Source organism: Hemicordylus capensis, chromosome 4 (genome assembly GCF_027244095.1).
Source record: "Hemicordylus capensis ecotype Gifberg chromosome 4, rHemCap1.1.pri, whole genome shotgun sequence".
NCBI classification, from domain to species: Eukaryota; Metazoa; Chordata; class Lepidosauria; order Squamata; family Cordylidae; genus Hemicordylus; species Hemicordylus capensis.
In genome coordinates, this window is record NC_069660.1 from 170,532,819 (window position 1) to 170,557,802 (window position 24,984).

Consider the following 24,984-nt stretch of genomic DNA (forward strand, 5'->3'; position numbering starts at 1 on the left):
CTGTCTTATGTTTCTCTTTAGATTGTGAGCCATTTGGGGACAGAAATACATCTTATTGATGTATTATTTATTTTTCTATGTAGCTTTGTGAGCTTTGGTTGAAGAGCGGTATATAAATATTCGTAGTAGTAGTAATCATTCAATAAATACAAAACACACCATAAGAAATGATATATATTAACTGTATTGTAAATCATAGAATCATATAGAAATGGTGATAGTAATTGATCATACAAAGTACAATTACTAAATTAAAACTGTTTAACGGTTGCTGTCGTACGTTGTTATGGCATATATTATGGACTATATAGTTCTTCTTTGAAATGGATGTTATTTAGTGTATTCCATGTTCTAATTAGTAATTATACTTTGTATGATCAATTACTATCATCATTTCTATATAATTCTATGAGTTATGATACAGTTAATGTTAATATATTTCATTTCTTATGTGTTTTTTGTATTTATTGAATTACTGGGTTGCAATTTGTATACTTAGTTTTAGATCCTTTTATACTGATTGTGTGGTGAATTCACTGGAAGACAAGGAATTGAAGAGGAGACTATTTGCTATCTAAGAGCTGCCTTGCTTGATAAGACTAGTTCAACACCTTCTCTGGATATTCATGGAAAGCTCTCAAGTAGGGATTGCCATCTTCTGTCAGGCCCTAGAACTTGATATTGGGTGGTACACTGCCTCTGAATATGGAGCTTCTGTGTGTTTTTGCTAGTATGGCTAAATACATATTGATAGTGATTTCTAATCTCCTTTTGAAGCAATTGCTACATCTTGTAGAATCAAATTCCATGTTAGCTATTATGCGAAGCAGCCCCCCCTCACCCACTTAAGGTGTTTTTGAAACCTACTGTCTATACATTTTGTTGGATGACCCCAAGATTTAGTACCAAGACAGCAAGAGGGAACGATTTCTATCTGCTGTCGCCTCTCTCTTCATAATGTTATAAACTCTAAATATGCCTCCCCTTTAGTCATTGTTTCTTTTCCCTAAAATAAAGCCCCAAATGCTTTAGGATGCACCTTTTTAAAATGGAAAATGCTCCAGCTCCTGAATTGGTTTTGGCTTTTGTCCCTTCTCCAGCTGTGTGATACATTTTTGATATGGTGTGACCAGAATTGCACATGGGATTCCTAATATTGGCCCCCCATAAAGTTAATCAGTGATATGTACAGTTTTGTTTTCAGTCCTTTCCTTAATAATCTTTAAAGTCTGGGGCAGGGCAGCAATTGCAAATATTTTATTTCTTAGGTAATGCACTGCAGTTCTGGAAGTAGTAACCTTTACCACTCTGTGAGAATTAGAGGGATGGCATTTGGGATGTGATGTTGGGTGGGAGCTTGTTCATACAATCTATGATATGGAAACCCATTCTGATATGTACTGTTCTCCCTCCTCACTGCACTGGTGATTCTTGAACTGGGTTCATTGGATTGTTGCTGATTTCAGCCAAGGGTGAGTATTTTAAGTGATTACTTCTTTAATTTATATTTTATGTCTGTTTATATGTCCCCACTTTAACAGGTGGGGAAACTTATAATCTGTGAGCTGCATCCAGGACACTGCCAAAGTTGCGATTGGCTGATCCTAGTTCTCACTGAGGTGGTCAACTTGTGTCCAATCCAGTTGTCTAACTGAGATGGTCAGCTGGCCTGTACAGTGCAGGTGGAGGCTCATGTGATAGAATGCTCTTCTGTACAACACCCCCTCCCCCACCAAGCTTTTCCTCCACAGAGTGAAACTAACATTTCAGGGCGAAAGCTAGATTAGAGCACTTCTTGATATGCTAATTTTCTGTATGAAGATAACTTTTTGTGTGGAGGAACGTTCCATCATGCAAGTCCTACCTGCAGACTGAAGTGGTACAACTCACTTCTCCACAGTTGCCACCTCACTGAGAACAAAGTCTAATTGCTGCTGGAAATCTTACTGCCTTTTGTTAAACAAGTTTCCTCTCAGCTGAGGATACCAAGTTGCTTTGTGCACTCAGAGGTTGCAGCAGTTTCTTTAGGGTGAAATCCTAAGATCATGGTTGGAAAATTCTCAGGATTGCCAACTTGGAACAACCGATGCCAAGCTCATCCCAAGCACCTCTAATTCAGAGAAGTGTATCTTGCTCTCAGAATGTGGTGGTAATGGATGTTGCTGCTCATACAGTTTGCAGTAGACAATGTTTAGGAACAGATACGCTCACCTTTCAAGGCAGGCACAAGTTGATAATATATATAGATCTGTAAGCAGTTGGATGTATGAAACTATAGATCTCTGAGCTACAAAATTGTTTTGTTGTAAACTACCCAGTTAATGGCAATCTAGCATTCATATTTGTGGAACCTGGTACTTTTTTAAACAAAATGTGAGAATGGATACTCCCATTTATGTGTATTGAAAACTGTGTCTTACTAGGAAAGAAGAAAGACGCTTCCAAGAAGGATGGAGAAGAAGCAGAATCTCCTGATGCTGACAACAGCAAGGATGACACAGGTCAGTGAAGAGTGCAAGGGAGTGTGACTGTGTCCACTTCTGCCACAGAAGTGAAGTGTTGTTACTGTCATTATTTATGAATATTTACATTTTTTAAAAAAAGTTCACAAATAGTGTTCTCTCTAAGGCGTGCATGTGTGCTTGAACTCACACGTTTTTTGATGTCCACTCATTTAAATTTAGATTCCACTCAGGTTGAATCAGGAAGGCCCTGTTCTGAATGCATGTGCGTGCACACTGCCTTGATCCTGCCGCTCAGAACAAAACTCATTCCGCACACAAATGAAAAAAAATGAGAGAGAACACTGTTCACAAAGCATATTTACATGGGAAAGGGAACAAGGTTATTCCCTGTCCCAAAACGGCTCACAATATAAGCAAGCAAGACAAGTTGGACATTAGCAGCTACTACTGGAAATAAGTTGCACTGGTGCTGGAGAGGAACCGTTGCTCTCCTCCTGCTAAAAATAGGAGATCCCCACTTTAAAAGGTGCCTCTTTACCCTGTTAGCAGGGATTAAGTGATGTGTTCCCATTACTTCTCTCAGAGATAGCGAAGCAGCAGTTTACTTATTTCCTCTAGCGATGAAGGAAACCTTACACTCTATAGACCACCTCCTGCCTCAAAGCCACGATGCCTCTCAATACCAGTTGCAGGGGAGCAACAGCAGGAGAGCAGGCATGGCCTCACTTCTTGCCTGTGGGCTGCCCAGAGGCATCTGGTGGGCCACTGTGTGAAACAGGACGCTGGACTAGATAGGCTTTGGGCCTGATCCAGCAGGGCTGTTCTTAGGTTCTTCATGTGGGACCAAACCACAGAAACCAGAAAACTGGTTTATGTAAACAGTTAAGTCATTAAGATAACGCTTCTTAATGTGCAAAGTGGTTATGATTGTCACCACAAAACCCTGTAAGAGAGGGGCACTGGTTCCATTCTGCAGAGCCACGGGCCCTCTGCAGACCTGATTTTAAAGGGTGGTATACTCACATACTCTGTCCAAGTGGGAATGGAGGCCCCTAACCCAGCATGTCAGTCATCCTCCCTCACTCCCACTGCTGTTCCACTTGCAATTACAGCATTAGTCTGAAGAGGCAAACACTCCAAGTGTGATTGGTCAGGTACCAAAGCCTGCCGGACATGGAAGTGCCCGCCATCATACTTACAATGTTTGCCTCTTCAGAGAAACACTGTAATCATGGGTGGCACAGCAGTGGGATTAATGATTGACATGCAGGGGGTGGGACTTCATTCCCTCTGTGGGAGGTATATGCAAGTACACCGTCCTTGTAAAATGAGATCTGAAGAGGGCTACCGTGCCAGTGACTCCCTAAGTCAGAATCTGAACCTAGCTTTGCTTTTTTAAATGCTCCTATGATCTTGGGATCACAGGAACATAGGAGGCTGCCATATACTGAGTCAGACCATAGGTCCCTCTAGCTCAGTATTGTCTACACAGACTGGCAGCAGCTTCTCCAAGGCTGCAAGCAGGAGGCTCTCTCAGCCCTATCTTGGAGATGCCAGGGAGGGAAACGAAAACCTTCTGCATGCAAGCAGGCAAGACGCTCTTTCCAGAGCTACCCCATCCCCTAAAGGGAATATCTTACAGTGCTCACACACATTGTCTCCCATTCAAATGCAAACCAGGACAGACCCTGTTTATCAAAGGGGTCAATTCATGCTTGCTTTCCCCCACCTGATGTTCAGATTGGTTTTTGCTTCAGGGTCCCCACCTCTATCCTTAGCTGGGCATTGTGGACCATATTTGTATTCATTATGGTTTAAAATTGTTTCCACCTCCCTGCCCAACAAACTAAGCTTCTGTTTACTAAGAAATGCAAGTGATCTTTAGGCATTCTTCTCCTTACATGCATTGAACACGGGGAGAGGGAAAGGGGAGTGCTCCAGGGAGCTGCACCTGGGGTGTCTTTATGTTCAGCATCACCTACACAGGCATTGCTGAAAGCAGGAGGGTTCCTTGGTGTGATCTAGCCCTCCTGGGCTTCTGAAACTCAGCTGAACAGCATTGGAGGAGTGTTGCTTGCAGTGAGTGCTCCTGAGGCCTCTTGGCCACCCGGGATTCTACATGTGAGATTAAGAGCAAAGGGAGGGAATCTTCACAAGAAAAACTTGGGGAGCGAAATAGTGTGGTGATGATCTTAATAGCTTTAAAAGGGTTGTCATGTGGTTATTGCTTCACTGGATACAAAATAATAAACAGCGATACCTTTTATCCTGCTGGAGGGTGCTTGTAAATTTTTAATATAAGTTGAACCAGTTTAATGACCCATTCATGTCTGATTTAACAAGAATCTTTCAATTGTGTGCTTTGGATGCCACCTTCTGGCAGAAAGGAGAAAGACATGAAGAATTGAAAATGTTTCCCTAACCTTACAAACTTTGATCAAGCTTCTTGAACTTGGGCCTCCCTTCTGAAATTTTTTTCTGTACTCACTCCTCATGTTTATCCATCTGACACTAGTAATCTGTAAATATGTAGAGACTGTCACCTGCAGTTAAATGCAGCTGCCTCCCATTGCATGCAATGATGAGTGGACTGGGGTGAGTCAAATAGAATGCGGTCTCTGACTTCCACACCCCTCCTAAAACTACATATAGTGAATTTTTATTAGAACAAAGCAGCAGCTCTTACCCATTCTTTTTGGGATGATGAGGCAATAGGATACAGGCATGCTATAACTCTGTGTTATAGGGAGAGGAAAGCTCATCTTGTGGTAGCAAGCATGAATTGTCCCTTTAGCTAAGCAGGGTCTGCCCTAGTTGCATATGAATGGAAGACTTGATGTGTGAGCACTGTAAGATATTCCCTTTAGGGGATGGAGCCACTCTGGGAAGAGCATCTAGGTTCCAAGTTCCTTTCCTTGCGTCTCCAATATAGGGCCGAGAGAGATTCCTACCTGCAACCTTGGAGAAGCCGCTGCCAGTCTGTGAAAGACAATACTGAGCTAGATAGACCAATGGTCTGACTCAGTATATGGCAGCTTCCTATGTTTCTGTGTATATCAACAAGGGTCATTTACAAGAGGAGAGCTGGTCTTGTGGTAGAAAGTGTGACTTGTCCACTTTGCTAAGCAGGGTCTGCCTTCATTGCATATGTATGGAAGACAATGTGTGAACACTGTAAGATATTCCCCTTAGGGGATGCAGATGCTCTTCTGGGAAGAGCATCTGCATACTTGCATGCAGAAAGTTCCAAGTTTGCTGCCTGGCATCTCCAAGACAGGGCTGAGAGAGACTCCTGCTTGCAACCTTGGAGAAGCCGCTGCCAGTCTGTGAAGACAATATGGAGCTAGATGGTCTGACTGGGTATACGGCAGCTTCCTATGTTCAAAGAAGGCAATTGGCCCTTCCAGACTTTGGTGATGGGAAGTAGAGAGACTCCATCTCCCCCAGGATCCTATAGCTCCTGAAGCTCTACAGCTTCCCTTCAGGTGTATTGTGGCACGTGAGGCAAAGCACCAAACATTGCCTTGCCCCACAACCCTGCTGGGGATCACCCCACTTTCAAACCTGATCCCTGCAAGCTTTTAAAATGACATGGGAGGTGAGGGCAGGTTGCCAGCAGCCTCCTCTTCTCTCCTTCTGCTTCTTGCAAGCTTTGTCAGAAGTGTGAGAGACTCCCCAATGCTGCTCCTGTGATAACCGTGGGGGACACATCTCATGGCCCTGCTGGCGCCTCAGCTGGTTACCTCCCTCCATTGCTTGAAAGTGCCGCCCCTGCGTAGCAGGGACACACACAACCTCCCAGAGACGCAAATTTGGAGCGGTGTACAAATATAACAAATACATCTCCTCTCTTCCCCTTAACTACTTGTAAGGGCAACTGGTGGTGGTGCTCCAAACCAAATGCTTTGCAATGTTTGCCTACTACTGGGAGCCTTCATAATATCGGTGGCAGAAATGTTGCAAAACTCAGGGGGCCATTTACACATTATTATTTTTTTAAAGGTTAAGATGTTTAGTATGTACACTTAAACAGGTAAATATGTTTGCAGACATGTGAACTGTACAGATCCACCTGCCACTATCACTAGCCTTGTTTCTCTGTGGAATGAGCATGCGATGAAATAGTTCTCAGGTCTATAAAGCTTCAGGGCCCCGTTGTGTCATTTCTTTACCATATACTGCTGTGGTGGGACAGTTGGGTTCAGGACACAGATTCAACCCAGGATTAGTCACTGTGCAGTACAGCAGAGTGTCCCAGCCTGGTTGGGGCACCTGACATAGTGGGATTCCTTGCAAGCAGTTTGGTGTGGCCATTTGGTGTGCCAGGCTCCATTTTAAAATTCCACGCAGTTGAGAACATGGTGATAGCTATTTTCCTTCATGGTGGGGGGATGTTGCCCTTGTTTCAGTTTTCAGCAAATGTGCAGTGTCTCTAGTCCAATAAGTGTGAGAGGAAGAACTCCTCTACTTGGTGGATTTCGGGTGTGAAGGTAGACAGAAGGGGGTTTGCATTTCAGAATGTCCTGTACCTGGATACAGGAGAGGAGAGAGGGCTGATTTATGCTTAGGCCCAATTTGTACATTGCCAATATTGGACTCGGGCCCACTTTCTGAGTTACCTTAGTGGTGTGGCTGTTCCTGTAACTTTGAGATGAAAGCAATTGTATGAGTAGTCTGATGTGAAGTGCCTATTTCTGGCACCAGCAGCGTCCAACCCCAGCATAGCATCCCTCCAGTGGCTGGCGCTGGTATCTGCCTTATGTTTCTTTTTAGATTGTAAGCCCTTTGGGGACAGGGGACCATCTTATTTATATATTATTTTTTTTTTCTAGCTAAACCACTTTGAATAGCGATATAGAAACATATGTAATAGTAGTAGTAGTAGTCCTGCTTTGGAAGTTCCTTCTTTGTAGCTTCATCATCCCTAGCAAGGTCAGAGAGAGATGTGACTCTTTCACATGTAATGCTGTATGTACTTTCTACCATATCCATGCATTTCCTTTCTAACAATGTCTGAATATCAGTAACATAGGGGACAAAAGAAGCATCTGAATGTTGTTTTATTTGCAGTTGCAGCCTGGCACAAGCGACTGGCTCAGTTACCATTATTTTCTGTGAAATAAGGCATTTATGCTTGTGTAGCAGAAACATGCCAACCAGTATATTTGAGAATCTCGCACACACACCAGTGATACTAGAAGTCTGAAGCCTTGCCTTGGGTGTCGCAAATGTATGCATTTGTCCCAGCAATATATGGCCAAGACCATCAGACTTGGCTAAGTGGCTTGTCATTGACATTTGTTAGAGAGTGTAGGTTAATTTTTAAAAGATAATTTTGGGGGAGTGGTGTGGGGGTTTCAGAGGCATGTTTAGTAAGCTCTTCTTATAAGGATCTGTTTTTGCTTCACATCTGTGCCCTTGGTGCGTTGGTTGTTTGAGTGAGGAATCATTTTATTCCGTTTCATTTGGAAGAAAAACACATTTTCCCATTAGTTTTGCAGCTTTTCTTTGATTGTTTGCAGTACTCTTTTCATCCACCAGATGTGCGCAGTTGAGCCACTTGGCTCAGTTTCCAGGCAGTGATGTCAGAGCCACTGGATTGGAGGAAAAAGTCGGCTGACATTGTGTCATCTAGGCGGTGGCTCATTCGCACGCAACCCTTTCCCCCCCCCCATCCACCCTTCCTCCTCCCTTTCTGCTGGCCTCGTTTCTCTAGGAAACAAAGAAAGGAAAAGCCAGGGTGTTCCTTTCCCACAGACAAAGGCTTTTGTTTTGCTGCCAGAGCCTATTGCCTTCTCCATCTGTTGCTCTCCTTTTATGCCGCATATTCCTCACTGTGGAACCTTTAGCAGCAGCTCAGATCACATTTCAGGGTTTTTTTGTCTTTCCTTTCAGTGTTGCATAGAGGATTTGTTGGCATCTGTGTGTGCAGGGTGTAGAGAGGTGAGAGAAAGAGACACCCTGAGATTATTATAATTAGGGAGGCTTCCCATCTGCTACTGATCTGGCACAGGGTCCTATCGACCTGCAAATGTGTGCACATAACCACTTAACCCTTCCCTGCCCCTTTGTGCTGTTCCAACGCATTGAGACATTTTGGAGTCAGGCATGTGGAGCACTTTTGTGAGGAATAATGAATGCATTTTGCAATCCCTTGCTCAGCATATGAAACAAGGCTCTTTCTCTCTTGAAGTACCCATCCAGCTCTGGGGTTTGTTTTCTGTTGCTCTGGTCCTGCTCTTGCTTCCTCCCTGCCTGTGTTTTGATACTAAGCATTCAAACATTTCTGTGAGTGCCCCTGATTCTGCTGCACTGTTGGCTTGTCCCAGCTTGCTCAACTCTGCTGCCTTTCCTGTTACTGGCACTTCTTAATTTAGTTTGGACTCCTATGGTGCTGTGCCTGCCTGTCTCACTCATGCCCTGCAGCTGCTCTGTATGCTGTTCTAGAGCTTGAGGACCCACCCGGTTCTGTAAGCTACATTTTCCCAGCACTCCTCTGCTGAGTCACCCAGCCTGGGCTGTTTCTACAAGCCCTGGCATTTGATGCCATTTTATGTTGCTAAAATGATCGTCATTGTTCTGCTTCGTTAGCCACCCAGCAATTGCAGGGCCCTGTGTTTCTAGATCTTCTTGTGAATCATCCCATCTACCCCACTGTGATTGATGGATACCACTTTTGTATTCTGTCCCTTGTTATCGCTCACAAGTGGGCCAGTTTCATTTTTGCATGGCTGACTATCTTTTTGTTTTAAAGCTAAAATCCCTGTGGCTCACCATTGTGTGATGCATTCATAACGTAAGAGTGAATACTTGGGATCACTTAATGTTAAATCACTAATATGTGTTTAAGTAGTCCTTGGGACGTGCTTCTGCTTATGAAAATCACTGCCTTGCTAGATCAGATCCAGGGTCCCCACTTAATTCAACATTCTTTGCAAGAATCCCAGTGATCAGCAAGTACCAGGCAGTCTATGAAAATTGGTCAGTAGTGCAGTAATGGATCATGGTCTGCTTTCTGTCCACCCTGTGGTATCTTGTAGTTGGTTAGAAAGAGAGCACTACTGCAGTGAAATGAACTACGTGAGTAATGGACATGGTGTCTGGACTGGACCTTGTGAGACTCTGTAGGGAAAGCTTCAAGGCTGTGAGCATCACAAGCCACTTGGATCTTGATATAGACAAGATCTACACGTTCCACTTGTAAGAAGTGCAAGGAAAGGAGCCCCCACAATAGCGTCTTTGTGGTGTTTGTTGCCAGAGGCCTCTTATGTGCTTAGAAATGTCTTTGCCCTGAATCTGATTTGTCTGAGGGGTCAGGCCAGGTCCTACATGCGGCTTTTCTCCTTAGTACCTTATAAGTGCAGTTCTTGAGTGTGAGGAGGGTCATCTCAAGGCATTTCCTAAGGGTCGTATAAACCTATTCAACCCGGTTTTATGTGCCTGTGTGTGCCCTAATTTGGAGAAAGGTGAGTTGCCAATGCTTCTCAGTCTCCCCAGCCAATGTAACTATAGGTGGCTGGGTAATATCTCCACACTCATTGCCCCTCTCCCAACAAAGTCTTGTGATTGACAGCCAGTGGAAGAGCTCATTACGTTTGCCAAGAAAGTGAGCACTTCCAAGCAGAGCTTTTCTTAGTTACTTCTAAGGTAAAGTGTGCCATCAAGTCATGTTGACTCGTGGCGACCACAGAGCCCTGTGGTTGTCTTTGGCAGAATGAGGGGTTTCCCATTGCCATCTCCCTTGCAGTATGAGATGATGCCTTTCAGCATCTTCCTATATCACTGCTGCCCTATACAGGTGTTTCTCATAGTCTGGGAAACATACCAGCGGGGATTTGAACTGGCAGCCTCTGGCTTGCTAGTCAAGTCATTTCCCCACTGCTGCAGGAGGTTAAAAACCACTGCTCCTGACTAGAGGCTCTCCACAAGTGTTTGTGTGCTTGTACAGTGTCACCACTTCCCAAATATCTTCTTTCAATATAAGAACCAAGAGGAGCCAAAACTTGATAGGGAATTTGTCATCAAGTCTGTCCTTTTCCAAATCCCTCACCATCTTGTTGTTCAGCCAGAGTGGAACAGCATTTTCCAGTGGGCCCTGCTTCTGAAACAGCTTCTCTCTCTTTCCCAGTCCTGATTCTTCCTGGCTGTAAAAAAGGGAAATTTTATAGGGAAATTATGTTGGAATTTTCAAGCACCAGATGGTGCTGTTGTCCTACTTTGCTCTTTCCTGACTTCCTCTGCCGCATTCAGCCATTTTAGAGAGGGTGTTTTTCCTTCCCTCTAGACTCCATTTTGTGTTTATGGCGCAGAAAAATAAGACTGAGCAAGGGAGGAGTCTGCTGGGGAGGGGGAGGCAAGCTGATGCAAAGGCTGCTGCTTTCTGTGATGGTTCTGCTGTCTGTCTTGACTTTTTCTTTCTCTCACACATACCTCTCCAATGAATTTTATTTCACAAAAGGTGGTGTGTGTGTGTGTGCTCAGTACCAGTTCTATATTTTGCATACATATAGCAATGCTCAACCCCCTCTTCTGCCTATGGTATTTAATACTAGGAAAATATCACACCCTCACATGTTTGCCTACCTTCCAGCAGAGGGAGAAAGAGAGAAATTAAAAGGTTTGCTTGTTTGTTATGTGAAGATGCAAAATCTGGTTTCCTTTGCAAGTGTTAGTGAGGAATGATTCTTTCTCTAATTAAAAGAGAAATGAATGTTTCTCCCCAAACTATAGTAGGGAAAATGTCCAAGAGAAAAATTTAACAGAGCAAAAGCACAATTATCAGAATCAAATTTTGGTAAATCCTATTATATTACAACTCACTTTCCCCCCATTTCTGACCCAACTGTTTGTACAAGGGTCTGGAAAGGGAAATATACTTTTCTGATGAATTAGCACTAGAAGTCATACCAGTCTTTAACGAAATGTACTGTCTTCCTGACGCATGTACAGTGCATGCATGCTCTCTCTCTCTCTCTCTCTCTCTCACTCTCTCTCTCTCTCTCTCACTCACACACACACACACACACACACACACACACAAAATATATTGTGCTGGCAGTGAATGTGTTGTAGGCAAGACAGGAGGGTTGTGATCCCAGAAGCCCAGAGAGCTAAGTTCTAAGCCCTTTCCATAAGTGAAATCAAGGCATTGCTTTCTTGCCATGCCATCTTCCCTCCCCACCACCTTGTCCTAGTTCCTGCCTGGGAATCCTCATCTCAGGGCACACACAGATATGCTAAATGAAGCCTTTCCTATCAGAGAATCCTTCATTTGTGCACTGGTGCAGATACACAGAGAAGTAGGTCAGTGGCTGTGAAGCCTTAGCAATAATACTTATAACCTGTGGAGAGAGCATGTGTCAAGGGGGATAGAAGGGAAGCATCGCTGGTGTATTAGCTCTAAAAGAATTATGCCCTTCTCTCCTCCATCCCATCCCCACCCAGCCCAGCCGGCATGTCCTCTCCCTCTGGCATGCTGTCAGGAAGTGTCACTTAGTATGTGAGTTAGTCAGTGGCATTGGTCTTGAAGTAAACAGAGTCTTTTCTTCTAGCATGCTGCAGGGAAGCAGTGTACCAAATGGGTAATGGCACTCTACTGTAGTCTGTCACCTTCAGGGCTTGCCCTAAAGACTTATATGAACACAGGAACTCTGTGGTTGTGCCGCTGATATGTTTCCCTGAAATATTGTTTATCCCACTTTCCCCCTTCATTGTCTTGGCTCTGTTACAATGTGCTTTTGTAATAATGCAGCCTGGTTGTCCTGTAATTGTTCCAAGAAATGATCCATCCTGCCATCGGATATGAGTGAGAACTTGAGTCATCTTTTCCTCTCTCTGGGAAGCGACATGCCTAAAGAGAGATGGGTGTGCTGTGAATCTTTCTGGATGTGCAAATAGTTTCTGGATGTGCCTTGAAGGCACAGAACATGTATGCTCTGAAGTAAAGTTTGGTGCACCCCTTTGTTGATCTGGAGGAGGTGAGACTGAGAGCTTGACATGAGTGTAGCGATGGGAAGGCTTTGAGGGAGGACTAGGCCTCACTAGAGCAGTTGCTGGGAGGGTGGGCCTTTCCTAAAAAGGAAACAAAAGCCTGGGAAGTCCAAATCCAAGGGACCAATCCAGAGGACTGGGCAGGGATTTCTGGCTCAGCCACCTACTGGAAAGGAGAAAGTATTGGTCTCTGATTTCAGTCTGTCCCAGGAAGGCCCTGAGGAAGCAGTAGGCTGAGCTGCTGGGGATTTGGGAAGGTCATAGCCTGTGAGTAGCAAGGACCAAGTCAGCTAGATGCGTTAGGGAAGCTTATATTTCTTTGCTGATCGCTAGCTGGTCTAACTGCCCACAAATTCACATTTGTGTTGGTCACATCTGACCTCATGTTGACCTAAAATAAGGAACCGGCAGCTTTCCAGTTTGCAAATGGTTAATGCCTGACTGCCTGGAGACAATTTCTGCCACAGGCTACCAGATGAGTGGCTGATCACAAGTCTAGCAGAGAGAGAGAATGATGTTTGAGCCCCAGAACTAACTCAATCACATCCATACCAGCTGTGATGAGGTAGCAGCTTCTTAGATCATGTACTTAGTGGACAGCTCAAGGGCAATCACGCCTTTTGCCATTGCTTGAGCCCCAGCACTGTAGCTGCTATCAGCACTGCTCCATCTTTCCAGCATTACGCCTCTTCAGCATGACCCAAGGGGGGATGTTTGGGACAGGGGTGTGCATGGAACCGCCAAACTGCAGTCCGGCACTGGGGTGGGGGGTTGCTTTAAGAGCGGGGGGAGGGTTTACTTACCCCTCCCGCCGCTTTCCCGCTCTGGCGCCCGTAATTTTAGTAGTAATTGGGGCGGCAGGATACCTCCCTGCCGCCCCTTCACCCCTTTCACTATGAAAAGCTCCCAGGAGTCCTGTGCGCGCTTCATGTCTCTGTGACGTGTGCGCAGAGGACTCCTGGGAGCTTTTCATAGCGAAAGGGGGGAAGGGGCGGCAGGGAGGTATCCTGCCGCCCCAATTACTACTAAAATTACGGGCGCCAGAGCGGGAAAGCGGCGGGAGGGGTAAGTAAACCCTCCCCCCGCTCTTAAAGCAAACTCCCCCCCCCCCGAACTGCCCAGGTCCGGACCGGTCCAGAGGCCTTTAGAATGGACTCCGGACCGGTCCAGGCACATCCCTAGTTTGGGATTTTGGAACATGGGTTTGCTCACAGTCTTAGTGCCAAGTTGAAAGGGTGATCAGAGTTGTCCTTTTTGTATGGTTACACAATGCCTAACACACTTGCCTAAGCTTGTCTGAATAAACAAACATACTGCTTCCTCTGTGCAAGGCCTTAACCTCCCCTCTCCTCCTCTCATGTCTGTACAGCATGGACTGCATAGCCTAGTATTGTTCTAGTGCTTGATCACTTTTGCTGCAGTTGCTATCAACCCCCCCATCCTTTCTTGCAATGCAAGAAGAGATTGGCCGGGGGTGGGGGAGTAGGAGAGAAGGTTTGAGGATGGAAGACTCTTTCCCTGCTTTTGTTGACCTTCTGTCTAACACTTCTGCTAAACTCTGTGTATGGAGGGGAAAGAGAACACTGTGTTTCCTTAGTAGTGTGGCTTTATTTGCAGTTGCAAAATGGCCAGTTAGTGCAATATCTCCCTGGGTTTCTCAGATCTTGCATTCTTTTGGCTCATAGAAAAAAAACAGGAAGATGGAGATCAAAAGAACCAGCCAAAGAAGAAGCCAAAAGAGCTGAGAGTGATGACTCAAAAGACTGCACAGCCTCTTTGTGAGTATGATTTATCTGTAACACTGTGAGACTAAGTCCAGTTGAAAGGGTTGGGGTAAAGCCAGCGAATGAAGAACTCACTGACTTGAGCTTTTGATTGTCCATATATTTACTTGTGCTTCTCTTTGAATGTGACAGCTATTTTTTTGGGCTCCTTGCGCATGCCTTATGAAAAAATTAAGAATATCATATTGGAGGTGGATGAAGCTACGTTGTCTGAGTCCATGTTGCAGGTGAGCAAAGGCCAAAATGCACAGGCATTTTTTCTTTCTTTCTGGGAAATAGGTCTGCAGACCAAGCTGAACTCAGCCCACCAGCCACATATGGCAACTCCTCAGACACTTAGCAAGCCTCCTGATTTGGTTGCCTATCTAGAACTGAAAACAGGGGATTTCAAATTCCAGGACAGTTGTCTTCCTCCATTACAGTGTACAGACCTGCACAACTTGTGACAACTTTAGCTTCATTAAACTTGAACCAACGTGTTGTGGTTTCCAGGTTCTCAACAGCATCTGTGCTTATTTTGGTGGGTCATAAGTTGTGCAGGCCTGGTATCATGGAAGGCAGAGTTTGATCTCTTGTATTTGAATTTGATCTCTTGTATTTGAATGCTTGAAATACCGTGATGTATCTTTTGTATCTGCCCAAAAGATTGTGAAGTAAATGTTTCCCAAGGTTCCCCCACCCCCACTTCTGTGTGTGTGAAGGATCTATGGCACGATAGAGCCACCTTCATTTTGCACCTTTAAAAAAATAAATCAGCTGGTAATTCAATTCAGTAAATTCAATTCAGTTGGTAAGCACAGGTTGTCCAATAGACCTGATCTCTCTTTGTTGCTGGCAAGGTGTTCCAGTTTAAGCAACTGCATCCTTCCTTTACTTCTTTCTCAGAACCTAATTAAGCTATTGCCGAATCCAGAACAATTAAAGATGATAGCAGAACTGAAGGAAGAGTATAAGGACCTAGCAGAGCCTGAACAATTTGGAGTTGTGGTAAGTAATCTACATTTTGAGTACTTCCTTTGGGGGCAAAGGGCTCTGCTACTGATTTTCTCAGCCAAGTGCCTTATCTGGTATTTCCTCCTAGTATTGGCTGAGTCCACGTTGCAGGTGAGCAAAGGCCAAAATGCACAGGTATTTTTTCTTTCTTTCTGGGAAATAGGTCTGCACAACTTGTGCTCTGCCCAGCTGAACTCAGTCCACCAGCCAAATGGCAACCCCTCAGACACTCAGTAAGCCTCCTGATTTGGTTGTCTGTCTAGAACTGTGAAAACAGGGAATTTCAGATGCCATGATAGTCTGGATTGGAGAGGAGGAAATACACCCTTTTCTGCAAAGAAGCAGCCAAACTTGTGCACAGCAATGCATTTGCTTGTTTTCTTTCTCAGACTTCTTTGGACCCCATCCACTCTTCATTCTGCTCTGTACACTGTCATTAGTGTCACATGTTTTCTGTGCAGTGCATGGTGAGGTCTATACTGAGGTCTATGGTGAGATATTGACTTCCACCCACCCCTAAAACTGAGGCTGCTATCTAGAAATTACAAATATCTTCTGAGTCTTGCCCTCAAGCTTTTGAAGCTTTGGACAGAGAGAGGAAGAGACTTTTGGGGATAAGACAGTAATTTGCCAAGCAGAAGCACCTTTCTTTTCCTGCTTGTTGGAGTGGTCCCACTGGAAGGCCCTATGGTAAATCATGTTAGAAGAGCTGTTCACCCAGGCTTTTAATTAGATACTGTTTTAATAGTTTGATGGTTTTTAATAGTATTAACGCTGTTTTAAATTATAAATATTGTAATATTTTAACCTTTTTATTTGTTGTTTGTATTGTTCGTTGTAAACCGCCCAGAGACTTGCGTTTGGGGTGCTATACAAGTGTTAGTTAAATAAATAAACTCACAACCAGATAGGGCACTTGGCTGAGAAAATCAGTTGCAGAGCCCTTTGCCCACAAAGGAAGACTCAAGACTGAGGACAGAAGTCCTAGCAGTTTCTGCTAGGGGGAACCTGTGGGTTCCAGGGGTGCCATAAGCAAGGGAATGGTGGTGGTGGTTGTTGTTGTTCGACTGGCTTAGGTTTAACTGACATAAGCTTGCAAGCCATTGCTTTTGGCATTTCAGTCTGTGTGACTGAGCACTACAAAAGTCAAAGATCTGAACGACAATAGACTAAATTCAGAGCTGATGCCCATCTGTAGGGCCACTACTCTCCTTGTTAAACTAGGCATTTTTCAGTTGTCCTTGCCCGAGTTGTTAATCACTCACTCAGAACAGTAGTTGTGGGTTCATCAGCTTCAGACTTCTACAGCAGGTGAATCCTCAGAATGGCAAAGACATATTCTTTATCTGTTTTCCATGTGAACTCTTTTTCACAGAGTGGCGACTACTTGTCTCTTTCCTTTTCCCCTTTAAGTTATGGCAGGGAAAAGCTGGCTGCTTAAGGATATGGCCTTTGCAGGAGCCTTTAAAGCTTTCCATTTTTTGTTGGGAACCAGTGTACATGCCCCGGGAGCAGTTGCTTTTCAGTATTAAGTTGCTCACAACATACAACATTACACAACATCCATTTCAAGAAGCCACAATCCCTGGTAAATGGCTTTTCTCTTCTTTCCCCTCTTCCTCAGACCACCTTTTCCCCTCCTGGTTGTTGTCCTCCTTCTCCTCTTCCCTCCTCTGTGTGTGACAGTGGGGTTCTGTTCCTTTCCTTCTCAGATTAGTTCTGTTCCCTGCCTGAGGCCCCGCCTCAGTGCCATCCTTTTCAAGCTACAGTTTCCTGAACAGGTGGAAATGATCAAGCCACAGATAGTCTCCGTGACAGCAGCCTGTGAGGAAGTCCGCAAGAGTGAGAGCTTCTCCAGCCTACTCTCCATCATCCTCATGATGGGCAATTACATGAATGCTGGATCCATGAATGCCGGCGCCTTTGGTTTTAACATCAGTTTCCTTGGCAAGGTGAGTCTGTATGGGCAGAGGGAAGTGTGTGTTTGCTGGCGTGTTTGGGTTGTGGGGAAGAGGAACAGAAAATAGCAATGATATTTACCAGAGCTCACAGTAGCTTGCTTTCTCCACTACCAGCTAAAAGATGTAAAGTCAGGTGACCAGAAGTTGACTCTGCTGCACTTCTTGGCTGATATATGTGAGATGCAACATCCTGAAGTGCTAACGTTTCCTGATGAACTCATCCACGTGGAGAAGGCTTGTCAAGGTATTTTTTGGCAGTGTGTGTGTTCTGCATTAAATGTTCATGGGCAAAAGCTTTTTTCAAAGCAAAAAGGACTTCTGAAGACCTCCTCAAATCTTACCTTTTTCATACATGCTTGCTTGTGATTCACTGTCCCTCTTGGCAGCTGCTTCAGTGCCATTTTTTGTTTTATCCGCCAGGGCTCCTTCCTCAATGTAATTCCAGCCAATCAGGGATCATGTTGTGTGTGTAGTGAGATCACAACACCAAATAACCAGTCAGATGTGACATTGTAGGCAATTGAAGCCAGTTCAGCATGAGCGAAATGCTTCCTATGACAGATTACCTCCACTGGGATATGGATTAGGAGACATAAGGCTGTGCTTAATCACATGTTGGAGGAGAAAGGGAGTGTGGAGGCTATGGCACCCGCCTGCCACCTAGACAGTATAGGCACTTTCTTGCCAATGGCTCCACCTCATATACTGTACTATCAATAAGATAAGCAAATCATCGGGATTGTGATCCGTTGTGGTCAGTAGAAAATGGGTTCTGCGCCTGCGCAGGAACCTCACAGCCCGATTGCATAGCTCCTCGCACCTGCCCAACCGCCTGCTTGTGCTTTGCTTCTGTTTATATACAGCAGTTGGGAAGCCATTTGTCAGTTTCCATCTTTTGTCCATATTCACAGTCTCCTCCGGTCTCCAAAAGAGAGAGCCTGTGTGTCCATAAAGGTGGGCTGCAAAAATCGGGAATTTTTTTTGGCTGAATCCTTGTGTTCCCTTTTGGGGGGCAAATTAATAGTAAAAGTGAGTGTTGGGAAGTTCAGGTGTGTCAGGGAGATAGTTTTTGTTTACATCAATGTGGGTCAGTACCAGACCTTTGGGATGTGTCTCTGGAAATAAACCATTTGTGCTACTTCTGTCATGTGAATGCTGTTATTGGATTATACTAGAAAGTCAAATGTGAGAATTCCTTTCTGTCACTTGGAGGGTCATATGACAATTCTTTGGAATACCTGAATGTTCAGAACACTTAAAAACACTACTAAAAAAAGTGACAGCACCATGATGTTGTATATGACCACTGAAAAGCCTGGAGGGTAATAACAGGCTTTGTGGACATCGAGCACCCAACAAGGATCTTTCCTTTCTTATATACAAGTTTTTTAAAATACTGGCATTTTAATTTTAATGCATTTAAGACGTTGGTCTTATCCAGATGCTGCGAAATCCAGTATTTTTAAAAAAGACAGGAGGTGAAAGAATCTTCCTTCTTCAATTCCTTCTTTCACCCCAGGCCTCCTCTTTTTGGAGCAGATTTTCAAGAGTTTGAAAAACAAAGTGCAAACAACATTTTAAACATACTGTTTTTAAAGTATGTTAAAAATCTAAATAAACAGTGTCAAAACAGATGGATCAGAGAAACATGTCAGGCACTGGTTGAAAAAAGAAAAACAAGTGGGATACTCCATCTGAAGCATGTTGATTGGGCAAAGAGAATTTGATCCAAAGGTTCTATGTGTGCCCTGAAAGAGCAAAGGTGAGGGAAGTCGAGTTTATTCCACAGCAGAAAAAAATGGCACTTGTTCCAGTTTGCAGATATGTCTATATGCCAAATTACGGTCCTTTTCTGTGTCAGTGAATGTTAGGAAGCAGTAGTTACTAGGTTACACAGAGTATTGTGGTACTTCGTCTCTAGAACAGTTCCGTACTCTTTTCTTTCAATATAGAAGTTACTTCAGGGACAGAAGGCTATGCCTGTTAACTAGGGATGTGCAAAAAATTTCGGGTGATTCGGGGCCGAACCGAATCACCCCCGATGTCCCCCGATATTTTTTGGGCCCGAGCCGAATCACCTGAATTTCGGGAACGAAAAATTCGGGTGGTTCGGTTCATGGTTGATTTGGGGGGATTTTTTGAAGTTTTAGTGACTTTGGGGCAGTTCAGGGGCATAGCATGGGATCTGGGCAAAAAGAGTGGGGTGGGGTGGTAGTGCCTAATGGGTGCAGGCTACCACCCCAATTTCAGGGGGATTGGGCAAAGGGCTGATTTTTTGGGGAATTTCTGAAGTTTTCATGTCTTTGGGGCAGATTGGGGCATAAAGTGGGGACTGGGGCAGAATAGTGGGGTGGGGTGGTAGTGCCTAATGGGTGGAGGCTACCACCCCAATTTCAGGGGGATTGGACAAAGGGCTGATTTTTTGAGAATTTTTGAAGTTCTAGTGACTTCGGGGCAGTTTGGGGGCAGAAAGTGGATCTGCCCCAAAAGAGTGGGGTGGGGTGGTAGTGCCTAATGGGTGGAGGCTACCACCCCAATTTCAGGGGGATTGGGCAGAGGCCTGATTTTTGGGGAATATTTGAAGTTTTGGTGTCTTTGGGGCAGATTGGGGGCAGAAAGTGGATCTGCCCCAAAGGAGTGGGCTGGGCTGGTAGATAGTGCCTAATGGGTGGAGGCTACCACCCGTCCCCAATTTCAGAGTGATTGGGCAGAGGGGTGAATTTTGGTGAATTCTGAGGTTTGTCTTCATAAGGTGAAGTGTGCTAAATTGATTACTTCCTCATATTCATAGTAATTGAGAGTGTGAAAAAGTGAAAGTGGGGTCATGAGTGTTGTCTAATTGAAAAAAATCTCATTTGCTATGATAGAATGAGAATTCACACCTCAGAAAAGCCTCCACCCATTAGGCACTATCTACCAGCCCACCCCACTCCTTTGGGGCAGATCCACTTTCTGCCCCCAATCTGCCCCAAAGACACCAAAACTTCAAATATTCCCAAAAAATCAGGCCTCTGCCCAATTCCCCTGAAATTGGGGTGGTAGACTCCACCCATTGGGCACTACCACCCCACCCCAAAATTTTGCCCCTGGGCCCCTTTTTTACCCCCGAATCGATTCGGATTCAGATCAAATCCGAATCCAAACCGAATCAAGGGTGATTCGGGTGGCCCATATTCAGGCACAATACAGAACAGGGGTGATTCGGTTCGGGTCCCGAACCGAATCACCGAATTCCCGAATTGCACACCCCTACTGTTAACACCATACTCGGGGTTCCAGTTCTGCAAGTGGAACTCGTAGCCTACTGTTGCTGGCCGCACAAGCTGAGTCTTTCCTGATTCCTCTCTCTTTCTGTGTTGGTCTGTATCGTTTCTTCCCTTCAGTTCCTGCTTTGGAAATACGAAAAAATCTGGACATGATAAAGAAGCAGATTTCAGAACTACGATGTGACATTGACAGCTTCCCCAGCACCACAGATGAGAAGGATAAATTTATCGAGAAAATGACCATATCCTTCAAAGAACTAGGCACTAGGACTAGCATGTTGAAGAAGAAATTCTATATGTGGTATTGAGGGACAAGCATAACCTCTGAGACCTCTTGCTCATTTTTTGAGGCCCTAATTAGACATGTGACTGCTGTGGACAACTATGGGAAGGGTCCAGTTCCCTGCGGGTGCAGACATAGGAGCTGTGATGCCTCATGGATCATGAACTCCCATTTTTCTATCATATCTTTGGAAATCTCAATTTTTATGTTAAAGCAGAGCAAAGTTCTGGGCCCCCATGGCTTTTAAAAGCTAAAATCTTAAGAGTTTCATGGCAGAGTTGGTTGATTGCTGATGTTTGAGTGGTCTTGATGAGGCCTTCTGTAAGAAGAGGAGCTACTTCAGTTTGCACAGGATAATACCAGCTCTAAGTGTCCTTAACACATGCAGCAACCAGTTCTGTCTCCATATTTATTTCAGGCCCTTATAACGCTGCCTTTCATGTCTATCACTCATGTCTATCCAGGCAGCTGTCACTCATTCCCAGTTCCAGTCCTGTCTTGCTCCGCAGACACAGCTTCTTTTTGCTGTGAGGAAAACTCACAGCCTCTATTTGAATCACCTAAATTCTCAACCTACTTCTCAGGCTAGTTTTTCTCCCTTCCTTTCTTCTGTGTGCCAGGGTGGGAAGGGAGTCGCCATTTGAGCGCATCTAGTTTACCTTATTTTATTTTGTTTTGTTTTAATTTATTTTCTTGGAAATTCTGAATTGGTCTGACTGACCTCCTTCTTTTGAGGGTTGTTGTTTTGAATATTGAGTATGGAGCCTGCTCATATGGGGGATATGTTGAAGGGTTCCCTTTCGGAGGGCCCCTTCACAGAAGCTGCAATTGTTCCCTCAGGGGAAGGGACTGCTAGCTTATGCCTGTCGGCTGAAACGAAGGGAAAAGAGCCTACTGTGAATCAGGAGGCTTCTGTGTTGGCTGCTCCGCCACCCAAAAAATCAGCCAAAAAGACCAAACATCTTAAAGAAAAGGGCGTTTTAAAAAAGAAAAAGGCAAAACCTTCCCCAGGCAGCACGCCGCTGAGCGAAAGGCTACAATAGCAGGCAGTTCGGGCGCAGCAATCTTCTGCCTTCCCGCCCGATCTAACTGCCGAGGGCGTGGTGGCCATTTTAGTGCTCCTTTCTCGCTCCGCCGCTTCTGTTAGGAACGACGGGGAACTGGGGCAAATGGTGCCGAGTTTCAAACCCTTCTCGGGTTCCTTGTTTACCAACGACCCCCCACGGGATCCAATTAGCGTGCCGGCGGCACCTTCGGCTGAAGTGCCAGTGGCACTTTCCCTCCTCAGGGTCCGTTTATCGCACCAACGGCGCATACCGCCCACGACCCTCCTCAGGGTCCGTTTAAATCGCCGACAGCCCAAACCGCCCTCGACCCTCCTCAGGGTCCTAGTATGCCAGCAGCTGCTGCTCCGAAGTCTGCCATTACGATGCAGAGGGCAGGATTAGACCTGTCCGGCATGCCCCCCCTACCAGGTGGTGATCAGCCGTGTCCGGGTGAGTTGCTTTGGTTGGGGGAATTTGTCAAGTGGCAGTGACTGGCATTGGTTTCTCCTCTGGTTGGTCAGTCAGGTCAGATTGACTCTTCTGCTTCCACGAATCTTCTAGTCCTACAGAAGAACAGTTTGGTGTCTGGGACCATTGAATTGGTCATGGTGCCAGCCAGTATTCAGGCACAGGCTAGATTGGAGGTGCCCTCCCGCAGGGCTAGGCGCCCTTCCTTCTCTTCTTCACCAGACTCAAGCCTGGCCAGACGGGGTATTCCACAGGTAGAGCGCCTCAATGCATTTGAGCCCACTAGGAGGCGACATAGAAAGAGGAAGACTGTTTATGAACCTTCTTCTTCATCTGACGAGGGGGCTAGGCCCCCCAAGCGTGCTGTTCCTAGCATTCCTTCTGCCCCTTTGACGTTTCAACCGAATGTTTCTCTTATTCCTGCACAGGGACCCCAGAATATTCAAGGGGCTTTACTTAATCCAGGCTATCCCCAGGCGGTGTTACCACGTCCAGTGGTTCCCTCTGATGATACTCAGACTTCAGAGTCTGAGGAGGAGGAAGGGGAACTTTCTGACGAACAGTCTCCTATAGAAAAGCCCAATTCTGCTCGCCTTTTCTTGGTAGCTGAATTTGAGGTTTTGCTAGCCAAGGCCAAAAGGGCCATCAAGGATGTCTCACTGGAGACTGGCACTCCCTTGGTTTCCGGCCTAGATCAGGAAGTTTTTCCATCCACTTCCGTTTCAGCAGCCACTGTACCCTTTCCTTCATTGTTTAAAGATGTTATGCTGGCAGAATGGGGCGTACCGGTGACTACCAAGCCTGCCTTATCCTTCCCTAGAAAATTATATGCCTTACCCTCTGACATTATGGCTCTCCTGGCTGTTCCCGTGATGGATGGGCCAGTGGCCCAACTGGTCACTTGGGCTCTGGTAAATAAGGAGGGAGATGACTTCCTCAAAACACCAGAGGATAAGAAGGCGGATCACCTGTTACGCAAGGCCCATGAAGCTTCTGCAACTGTCATTACGGCAGCGGCCACAAATTCTATCTTTGCAAGAGCTTCCATTTTGTGGCCTAAGGAGCTTGTTAAACTGATACCTCCAGATAATCTTAAACTCCGCCAAGGATTGAATAAGTTGGCCAGAGCGTCTGCCCTTATGGCAGACTCAGGCCTGGACTGCATACAGCATGCCTCTCGTGCCATGGCAGCTGGGGTTGCACTCTGCAGAGGTTTATGGTTAAAAAATTGGCGGGTAGATACCAAGTCCAAGGTCACCTTGGCTGCTTCTCCTTTTCTGGGGGGTAAGTTATTTGGCGAAGTTTTAGATCCAATTTTAGTGGACACAAAAGACAAAAAGAAAGCCATGCCGGTGGGGCGTGGAGATTCAAGGAGGAATTTCAGGGGTAATAACACCTTTCAGAATTCCTTTCGTCCCTTCAGAAATTTCAATAGGCCTGCCAACCCAGGCTTTAGAGACAGCTACAGAGGGAGAGATGATCATGGATCTTCCTTTAGAGCCACCTGGCGGCAGCCTTGGAACAACAGGGGTAGAGGAGCAGGCAGAGCACGTGCCGGAGGCTATGCCAATAATCAAAACCGTAAGCAATGACACGATACCGTGGGGGGGCAGGCTTCTGGAGTTTGCAGAGGCCTGGGTACACAGCATCACAGATCAATGGGTGTTGAGAACAGTGCGTCAGGGGTATGTTATAGACCTTTTAAGCACTCCTCCCAATTTTCTTTTCATAACACCTGTCTCCAAGCTGAGATCCAAAAGATTGTTGATGGAACAAAGCATACAACCAGTTCCGTTGAATTAGGTGCAGGCATGTCTTCTCTTCTCTTTTTGGTGCCAAAAAAGGACGACTCCTGGCAAGCGACCCTGGATCTGAAAAAATTGAATCAATTTGTGCGGAAATGCACATTTCGAATGAAGTCCTTGAGATTGATAAAGGCCGCTGTACACCCGGGCAATTTCCTTTCATCAATCGACTTATCAGAAGCGTATCTACACGTGCCCATTCATCCTGCCTCTCGCAAATACCTGAGATTTGTCTACAATCACAGACAGTTTCAATACAGGGCCCCTCCCTTCGGGTTGTCATCAGCCCCTCGGGTATTCACCAAGCTGATGGTGGCGGTGATTGCCCACATGCGCCTGCAGGAGCTTCACGTGTACCCATATTTGGACGACCTTCTGGTCAGGTCCCTCTTGTTCCATCAAGCATCCAGGGACATAGCTCAGGTAATTCAGATACTAGAGGTTCACAGGTTCGTTATAAACGGTTCCAAGAGTCACCTAGTACCATCATATGTGCTCCAACATTTGGGAGTGGTTTTCAACACGAGAACAGGGACAGTTTCCCTCCCACCAGATCGGCAACGGAAAATTGTCAAACACATCAGACCATGGATGTCCAGAAGGCGGGGTTCTCTCATGTCCCTGGCCCAACTCATGGGCTCCATGATCGCCTGCCTGGACTGTACTCCCTGGACCAGGTGGCATTCAAGAACACTCCAATGGTTCCTACTCTCGCATCAAGTGGCCATTATGGAGAAAAGACAGATGAAGCTTCGCCTCCCACAGAAGGTCAAGAATTCCCTGCTGTGGTGGCTTTCACCAGCGTTAGAGAAAGGAATACCTCTGGAAACTCCCCAGAAGATCGTGGTGACAACGGACGCCAGTCTCTCCGGTTGGGGGGCCCATTGTCTTACGCGGCATGCGCAGGGATTGTGGAACCAGAA

At 45.5% G+C, this 24,984-nt stretch overlaps 1 protein-coding gene and 1 long non-coding RNA gene across 3 annotated transcripts in view; one reads left to right on the forward strand and one right to left on the reverse strand.

Annotated features, from left to right (window-relative positions):
* DIAPH1 (diaphanous related formin 1) overlaps nt 1-24,984 on the forward strand; it is a 112,511-nt gene that overhangs the window by 51,943 nt on the left and 35,584 nt on the right. The window contains exons 18-24 of the mRNA XM_053246679.1: nt 2,880-2,891; nt 14,141-14,233; nt 14,372-14,466; nt 15,125-15,226; nt 16,945-17,184; nt 17,308-17,437; nt 20,577-20,700. Coding sequence (XP_053102654.1) covers nt 2,880-2,891; nt 14,141-14,233; nt 14,372-14,466; nt 15,125-15,226; nt 16,945-17,184; nt 17,308-17,437; nt 20,577-20,700 — 796 coding nt within the window. The remainder of the gene's footprint in view (nt 1-2,879; nt 2,892-14,140; nt 14,234-14,371; nt 14,467-15,124; nt 15,227-16,944; nt 17,185-17,307; nt 17,438-20,576; nt 20,701-24,984) is intronic.
* LOC128323475 (uncharacterized) lies at nt 7,510-13,217 on the reverse strand. 2 transcript variants are annotated; one of them, XR_008306285.1, is made up of 3 exons: nt 13,008-13,217; nt 10,516-10,609; nt 7,510-8,059 (listed from the first exon to the last, which is right to left on the reverse strand). It is a non-coding gene; the product is annotated as an uncharacterized LOC128323475 (long non-coding RNA). The 2 variants fall into 2 exon arrangements; XR_008306284.1 differs by having other exon boundaries at nt 7,510-8,385.